The sequence below is a fragment of the Teleopsis dalmanni genome, chromosome 1, assembly GCF_002237135.1.
Source record: "Teleopsis dalmanni isolate 2A chromosome 1, ASM223713v2, whole genome shotgun sequence".
NCBI classification, from domain to species: Eukaryota; Metazoa; Arthropoda; class Insecta; order Diptera; family Diopsidae; genus Teleopsis; species Teleopsis dalmanni.
The window spans coordinates 138,971,436-138,980,956 of NC_051846.1; the positions used below are offsets into that span (position 1 = coordinate 138,971,436).

The 9,521-nt window shown below is 29.1% G+C and overlaps 1 protein-coding gene across 1 annotated transcript; it reads left to right on the plus strand.

Moving 5' to 3' along the window:
* Positions 1–8,517: 8,517 nt before the first annotated feature.
* LOC119666615 lies at positions 8,518–9,294 on the plus strand. Its single transcript, XM_038075898.1, has 4 exons — positions 8,518–8,620; positions 8,680–8,915; positions 8,970–9,117; positions 9,173–9,294. Exons 1-4 carry the CDS (start codon positions 8,578–8,580, stop codon positions 9,280–9,282), a joined length of 537 nt encoding a protein of 178 aa, XP_037931826.1. The 5' UTR covers positions 8,518–8,577; the 3' UTR covers positions 9,283–9,294.
* The last annotated feature ends 227 nt before the right edge of the window (positions 9,295–9,521 follow it).

Genomic DNA, 9,521 nt, shown 5'->3' on the forward strand with positions numbered 1-9,521 from the left:
ACTTCTCTACCAAAGTTACGCCAATTGACAAATGATTTGATATTATAGTTTTGACGTTCGGAAATATATGTCAGTGTTAAGATCAGCAGAGAATGGTCTGAAGACAAACCATACAATGGGTCAGCAGGGATATAGTTCTTTTTTAAACCCTTGATGACACCAAAATTGATCAAATCAGGAGTTTTACTGGTATCGGTCGGCCAATAAGTGGGCCTTCCAGATGATACGACTTCGAATCCCTTAATTAGAGCTGCCAAAGAAGGGTGTTCAGAAAAAGAACTCTGCATGATATTTAACTCATATTGACGCTACCTGCTCTGTGAAAAAAGTAAATTTTGTGAAAGAACTATTGACATATGCAGCGTCGGTTGGAATTGCCTTGGTTCGAAATGTGAACAGATATTCTACAGCAAGTCTATAATGATTCTGTTTTGGAAGCGGCGATACCAGTGCAGCAAATATACGGTAATTATTATTCTGTCATAATGGAAGTACAAATGTTTATATTACATTAAGCCAAATGATGCTAAGTAAGCATACACACGCATATGTACATATGTAAAGGACACTTTTAAAATAATATAAATACTCAGATTGTTAATGAGAGTGAATATATTTGCTAATGTTATTAAATGCTTTTTTGCTTAATTAATAAAGCGAACAAAAAATTTAGTTAACCTACTTTACACACACACACACGCATGCACACACACACACGATACTTCAACTCTAAGTCTAACGTGAGTGGCACTCTAATTCAAGAGGATATTCAAGCCATTAAAGTTGCTATTTTTATAATTATAACACCTGACTTAGTTTCAGGTTTCAAGCGCAGCAGCACAAAATGTGAACTTATTCAAAGGATTATGAAATATACTGCAGTACATTTATGAGAAGAGCATTTATGAAATAGAAACGATGGAATGTGTATTCAACTTACATATTTACATATAATGATATTTAAAAATGGTAACCCTTATGTAAGGACAACTTAATATTAGAACAGTTAATAGGTTTGTAAAACTTTTAAAATCATAGAAAAATAAAAATATAAAACATTTAAGCATGCTTTTCTTTAAGCTTAAAAAATTAATATCGAATAATTCAAAACTATATTAAAAACTTATTTTTCTTGATATTTTTTAAACGTATTATTTTCAGGTCTTGATAAATATCACATCTAACAATTAAGTTCTTAGTTTAAGTCCAGACTATTAAAATTGGATTCAAAGTTAAGGACCGACCATCTAAACTGCAAACAAATTTGAATAGTTATGGAACGTATAACAGTAATTATTGCAAAGCAATTTCTTTAAAAAGGTATAGTGAGCGAAAATCAACTTTACTTTTAAAGGAGTCCTCAAACATCTGCAGCGGAGAAAAACAAATGACAGCTTAGATGAATGGTTATCCAAAAAACTCATGCAACTTTAAAGGACAATCTTCATTATTTTTCTTATGAAAATCTTTCAAACTGAGCAACTAATAAAACAATTTTGATGGTGTTCACTTGACAGACAAATAATATATAATTTACTACAACAAGGACATCCTTTTATTGTGGTTATAGTGGCCGTGTACAACGATCGATCGCTTCAGTTGATGCTTGTAGGCCTTATAGAGAATAATACAAATGTATTCCGCAAAAAAGTTTTGAGTTTTTAAAGTGCACTTTCCGAAAGAGGGAGAAGATTCTGTTCCATCTCACAGAGCACTAAAAATCAATAATGAAAATGATCGAGATTTTATTTTTAATACACAGAGATTTGCTCAATCAACACATCCTATTTCCTAAAGTTGGCCATTTTGAGGACCACGGACAGCAAATAAAAATATCATATTGTGATTGTGCTCAAGAAAGCCTTTTTTATGAAGAAGAGTTCAATATAAATCTAATCAAGAACAATTTTGATTAAGCATTTCTTTTTTTGGTTCATAAATATCTAATCTATATACATAAAAGAAAGTCGTGTTAGTTAGACCACTTATAACTCAAGAACGGCTGGACCGATTTTAATTATCTTTGATTTGTTGGAATCATCTCCGCTCCGAATAGCAGAATACATTATAAAATATTGGAAAAATCCACTGCAAAAATAATAAATTTGTAAATGCTGTTTCAAACTGTTGACAGTTCGACAGTTTGTGTGATATTGATTTCTCTTTAATTTTTTTTTTTCAAATATTTCAAAAATTTCTAATTTAAAATATAATAAATTCAAATATAATAAATAAATATGAGGTGAAAGTATTGATATGTTTGTTTTGTGCGAGTGCCAGATTCACCATCATATTGAATCATTGCAACCTGTTGAAGATGCACAACATAAATTCTTGCAAATATACTTCATGCACAATATGATGGAACAACTTGAACGTCGTCAAGAGATCAACACAGCAATGAAAATAGCAATTCTTCAAGATCTGCAGCAACTACTTCATGAACATCATGCATTGGTCAGGCTGTTCAAGACTGCGTTGGAGCGCATGCCACATGAACCCATTGAATGGTGGGTATCAACATCATAGTTTTCAATTCAGAATACAGACGTGAGTCTTACTTCTATGATACTAATTTTACTGTTTTTAAATCAGGTGAGGAAAATACCAAGAAAGTTAGTTCGTGTAATCCAAAATGCAAAGAAATTGTTCAAATGCTGCTTCCTGGACAGACATCAAGTGATCGGCACGACATCACTGCACGTGTATTCAAGCACAAAATTCGATCGCTGATAAATCTAAAATTTGATATAACATTCATTGACTTTTACGCGGTACGAAGTTCACGGGGTCACCTAGTTTAAATATTAACTGAAACTTTTTGAAAAGGTTTTTTTAATTGGATAATCCTAATTGGTTTCTACAAAGTTTTAGATTTAATTTGACTTTAATAACATAAATTGACTCTTTCTCCAGTGACATAATACTGAAAACGTCTTTTTTATAGGAAAATATCGTGGGAAAGTACTCTTGTGGATATATAAAGTTCAAAGTAATGATGAGTAGTAGTGTCAGTTATTTAAACGTTATAAATAATATTTAAAAGTGGTTTGACTAGTTTTTGAGACTAAAAAATTCGGTAGGAAGCAATTCTTCGATTTGCATCCAACGTATTAGTCTTTGGTTAAACCCTGATTTATTCTGCTCACTTTTAAATAATTTATTTATCGTAGATTACATTATTTAATCTAATTAAATTATTCTGTGAAGATAACTAAAATGGACCAAATGTTAGAATTCAGTTTAAAGTTAAAACACTACTATCATGAAAACAACTAATAAGTATATGTGTGTACAAGCGATCTACATAAGGTCTTAAAAAAGTTCATTTTTAAAAAATAGGTTTTTAGTCGAAATTATGAATTCTATTTTTACATCCCGTTTTTAAGAATAGATAATGCATATTCACTTTTCTGATAAATTGTATTAAAGTGCACAGAACTAAAAAAATAAATCTAGAAGCAGAAATCACTGAAAACGTCTTTATGTGAATGTGTGTGGAAGGCACAATTTTGTTTTGGAAGGGAGGTAATTTATATTCGGAGGAAAGTTTTAGTCTTCAAGTTGTCTTTACTGTAAAATCACAACAGAGCAGTGGTCGGGTTTGTATATGGCAAAAGTTGATATACTCTCTCGAATGTTAACACAATCCCAGCACCGCAAATGCTTTTCTAGTAGTTAACTATGCAACACCGTTGATGTTATTACTTCCGTGTAGTTGTTGCTTCTAAAAGGAGTGTTCAACGAACTTTTCGAATCTCATCCTAATACAACAGCTATAACCGCAGATTTGTTTAACGTAAACAACCAAAAACAAATGCACATGCGACTCCGATTCCGACGGGCTTGCACACATCTAAACACCTACGAGTGCAGATTTTGAATCTGAATTTATACGTTTACAATTTCACCAAAGAAATACTTACGGAGGAGCATATGCAAGCGTTTCTGGTTTGTGGTCAAATAATATATTTTCTTACTTGGGAAACACAAATAAATGCCTAAGCATTTGTTTTCAAAGTATTCATGCCTGCAATGAAGTAATAGTGATAGTAGCGTTATCTGCCCTCACAAACTAGCGTAAAACTGAAATATTGTTAGAGTCAAAACATGGGAACGCATAACAAATATTTTGTGTATATATAAAGTCTACTACTCAAATGATTGAAAAAACAATACAGCTAATGGTGATTAGAGAAGATCATTTAAACTTGATAAAGTGGATGGATAACTTGATAAGTTATTTCAAAATAACACAATACATTATTTTTATTATTTTATAGTAAATAAATAATAAAATAAAATAAAAATGAAATAAAGTTCTTTAATTATTTGTAGATATTCGCATAAAGTTTAATAATTAACTAAAACGTGTCTTTAGGATTTCGTGTTAATTAATACAAATTTATTATTATGTAAGTTACATCTCTCGAGACTCCAAAATTTTGTTTGATATTTATTTTGAACACACAGAATAATGAACTGTTTTGTCGGTTATGTATTTATATTTCTCAAGTGATACATAAGTAATTAAGAAGTCCTGAGAAAAAATTAACAAACGCATTATTTCATCAATTAGGATTACATCGAAAAAGCAGCTCTTGAGAGAGCTCTTCACTCAGAACTGTTGCTTCAATAATATGTCTTAAATTTGTCTACACGGGATCTAATTCCATTTCCATAGTTCAGGTGGATTGATGTTGCGCCAAAGAATATTTAATTTTCCAAAGCCAATTATTTGAATAAATCAAATAAACAATTGCTTGTTACGTATTTGTGGAAATAAACAACTAATTAAAAAATTGCATTGGATAGTTCTACTTCAGCAACATTCATAAAGTTAATATGCAGATTGAATAGTAATAAAAAGAGAAAATTTGGTTTTATGGTGATCACTCTCAATCAATATGTTATAGTCTATATTTGACCCATGTGTTTAGCTATTACACAGCACAAACGCCAATTTAGTGGTTAACGAGTCCATTTGGTATATATACCAAAAATATATAAATTTTTTCCCGAGATACGGGTCTTCCTATTTTATGAAAGGAGCCCATAAAAAAAATTTCAGCCAAATCGAAGATCATGAGGTCGTTTTTTGCCAAAATCCGTCCGGTTTGTAAAAGAATAACGCATATTTAAATATACAGTTAGTATATTATAGCCATCGTATCTACTAAACTTAAAATTAGAGTAATCTGTTTGTAGGTTTTTATTACCAGAAGAGATCAGTAAAAAATCGAAACATTTCATATTAGTTTTTTCTTAACTTCAAAATAACTAAATTCAATATCTGACAAAATTAAATGAAATTGAAATTGGTTCGTCACCTACTAAATCGATTGCACAATATTATAAACCCAATATATATAAATACAGTCAGAGACAAAAGTTTAATTACACCCTTAAAATTCAGAGTTTAAATAATAGTTTTATATCATTTAATTAATTAATAAAAATAAACACAAAATATATTTACTTTATTGCTTGCATAACGATTAATTTAAAATATATGAAAACATGATGGGGACAAGGGTTACACATGTAAAAATTTCGACTAGCGGTCGATTTTCGGCTATTTTTATCAGAAAAGGAGTACTGTTATATATCTTGTGTTGTTCAAATTACGTGATTAGAAGTCTAAATTTGTTATTATCAATGTTTTTATTATTGTCAGACTAATGTGATTGCCTGTATATAGAATAAAGTATATGAAATACTGCTTTATCTGTCACCTCATTTATTTAAAATACATTATAGATTGTAGATAGTAAAAATATATTTAGAATCTAACATTCATTTTGTTCTAATAAAAATATTGCCACATAATTACAACAATTTTCGTATAGTAAGTATGAGTACAGCAAGGATTTAACAATCTTTTCTGTCTCCATTGTTTTCTACAAAATAGGTAAGTGGTGATTACCTTTAGTTTTACTGACGTCAGTTCAAACCACTATTTGTTTTTCAATAAGTCAATCAAAACTAAGTTAAAAAGTAATCAATTTCGTGGTAATTTGATATATATATATAATCCAAAAAGCGTAATAAGCAAATCTCTTTTGCAATTATTCTATTTCTAAAAAGATCGTCTATAAAAAGACTCATTGAAACTGCAATTTCGATTTGTTTATAATGAAAAAAACGGGTTTCGTATATAAAATAAATTTTGAGAAGAACACAAACTTTAAAGTTCACCTATTAAAAATAATCAGAAGTTGTTTGAAATAACCAATCAAACCGAAAACTCATCAAGAGAGATTTATTGTAAGAATATCAAAATTTTAATATAAAGCTATGTACTTGATGGTATTAAAATTTGTGCAAAAAATACCCTTGTAGAATAAGTTGAATTATGTATTATATATTATTACTTAATACTATACACCTATTACTTACGGCCCACTGTTCTACCTAGGAATAAAAGGATTAAATATACTTATTTCTAATATTTTATTTAATTTTCTATTTAATTGAATTGATTTAATAATATTTTTGTGTAAAATGAGTCAAGTTTGACCAATTACCATATAACTGTCATAATAAAATTAAAATTATAAACAAAATCATTCAGCAAATCAGTAATAAATGTTAATCAACCGAATCAGAACGAACTGCTGCGAACATAACATAAATGATACGCTTACATGCTGCGGCAATGTTAAAATAACATCAAACTGGAACATCTCTGTATACATACAAATTTATAGAAGTACACATAAATACATTGGAATGTGAGTATCTACGTATGTGCAGCTGTGAACTTTGATTACGTGTACGACAATTCATGCACCAATTCTCACACAAATTTCGTGCTCTCCGAAAGACATTGCAAGAAATTTCGTTCATCTCTCACACATGCTTCTCAGCGAACTAAACCGTGCAATGATTGAGTAATTGTTGTGTTGCCAACATTTTCTATTACAGTTGAAATAACTTAGTTCTCCACACAACGCAGTGATTGAAAGAATTATGCATGTTTGTTGAACGATGTTTGATATTTTGAATCAGCAACTGAAATATTTTACACAAATTTACTGAGGAATGGCAATCTTGATGTTACGGAGAGAGAGAAAATGCGGAATTGTTGGTACAGAACTGAATCAGTATTGTTTATAGACATGTGGTATGTGCATAAAGTGTTAAATTTTTTATCAATATAAATAAAAATAATAAACAAATAATAATGTGATAAAGACAAATCCATACTTCAAATTGTTTTATAAATTCTTTTTGTATAAACTAAATTGATACAAAAAGAATTGCATAGAATTATAATGCATTTATTGAAAACATTAAAAATTTCTCAAACATTGGAATAGGTTGAAAACGTAATAAACGCTTGTTTTCGGCGCCGGCAAGAAAGTGCGACAATTCCCAACATGATTCACTAGTAAACACTGGGACTTAAAGAAACCGTCTTTGTGTTCAGTACAATCGCTGGTTGATGCTATCACATGCGGATTGTTTTCAGTATCCAGCTCGGTGATTGCAATTGTTATTTATGTTCTCATTCAGAGGCTTCGAGCATACAAACTCTGCTAAGAAATGTTATACGATTGCTATCTGAATATTTTGTAAGGTTTATTCGGCCAACCTACTTGATGGGAATTTTGGCAATTTTGGCTTGAGTTTACAATAATTCTTTACATATAGATCTAGAAAAAGCAATTACTTATATTTATTTAATTATAATTTAATAATTTTAAATTGTTGTTCCTTATTTAATTTTATTGTAAAAACATAACTCGGATATATATTTTTGAAAAAATTTTACTAAATAACTAAATTATTTAATCTGTAAAATACTAATATTCCATTATTATTCGTATACTGCGAATTATATAGGTGGTAAAAAAATGAGTATATCAATATTTTTTTTACACCAGATGTTAGTCTGAAAATAGAACTAATTTAAATTTAAATTGTTGTCATAACAAAAGAAAACTATTTAATTACACAAAAGTAAATAAAAGACAAAATGATAAGTAATTATAGATATTTTTCACGATATTAAAAAACTATATGGGCCGTGTGCGAGAGAAATTGAGAGAAATAGTAAATTATGTCGGTATGGCAGCGAATGTTGGTATTTACCAGAATTTCACGTAGAGTAAATTCGACAAAGATTAGCTAAATTAGGTGTTACAATTGTAAAAATTATAAAAGATGTTTAATAAATAAATAAATAAACTTGAAAACTTTTAACCAAAAATAATAAATAAATGCAATAAATAAATAAATACACATACAAGTGCAGTTAAAAAAATCCCTAAGAAATTTCAATTTACTTTACTTCAATTTACTTGAACTCGCACACGGCCATGGTCGGTCAAAAAATTTACCTAATCAAATATTGTACTTATATTTTTCCTCATTATGTGGCAGTTTCTAATATTTTATTTTATTGAATTTATTCATTTCCGTTAGATCAAAAACTGTGCTTCCATACATTATAGATACAATTCAAATGATGTATTTGCTCTTTACAATTACAAATTAATAATCTAACAAATAAATAAAATATTGTTAGAAAATATTTTATAACGAATTTTCCAAGTAAACTAAGTTTTATGTATGATAATGGCAACTCCACCGGAAAATTTTATAATCAAAACAGGTAAAATAAATTTAACTAAAATCTGATTCTAACCATTAGACGTTTTTATCTTCACACAGAAATAACTGAAGATGATTTCGAATGTTTGATGCAACGAATCGATGTTATAGAAGCAAAGCTTAACAAAGTTTTGGAGCAACAGGAAGAGCTCGGAAAAATGTTATTTGAAAGTAATACGCTTTTGCGTAGAAACTTAGAGATTTGTGACGGTACACCACAAAGGTTTCCGCTGCAGAACGATAAAGAACTCCAAGATTTGGAAGAAGATCTTAAATCAGAAAAAAAACACGATATTGTAAGTACAAATATGTTAAGTATTTTCAAAGAATTATAATCATTTTATGGTCAGGTTGTCAGTATGAGGCAGGTTCTATGCGGATCTATTAAAAACATTGAAAGAATTCTTGGTAAATCTTTAATTTCTTCATATAATTACGATGGCTTTAAAGGGAAAAAAGCACTCAAAATTTATAAACACTTCATGTTATCGTTATATGGTAAGTCTATGGGAATAGTACATCATGTTTTTTTTAATCAAATTCTCCATATTAGAAGCTGTCAAGAAAAATGGATATAGTTCAAGCGATTTTCAAATGGAATTGCGGTCAACACTAAGAAAAATTAAGAACAAATATCAGAAACGACATAGTAGACAAATGTGATTTTAAATACTATTAACTTCATACTAATATTATATAGTACAATATTATATTAATTGTTAATAAAAATAATAAACAATAATAAATAAGGAAACTCAACCTTAATTATGTGTATAAAATACTGCAAGGATAAAAAAAACTGTTGAAGAATGAAAAAAAACTATCCGATGTGTATGGAGAAGATATATTGATGAAACCCTAAAACAAAAATGACTTGCAAAGTTTCGTTTCTGCAATTTTGA

Bases quoted from the DNA above. Each gene is read 5' to 3' on its own strand.
- LOC119666615 (XM_038075898.1), top strand. From the start codon at position 8,578: ATGATAATGGCAACTCCACCGGAAAATTTTATAATCAAAACAG. The intron at 8,621-8,679 runs GTAAAATAAATT...ATCTTCACACAG, and splicing joins AAATTTTATAATCAAAACAG to AAATAACTGAAGATGATTTC. The intron at 8,916-8,969 runs GTAAGTACAAAT...TTTTATGGTCAG, and splicing joins CAGAAAAAAAACACGATATT to GTTGTCAGTATGAGGCAGGT.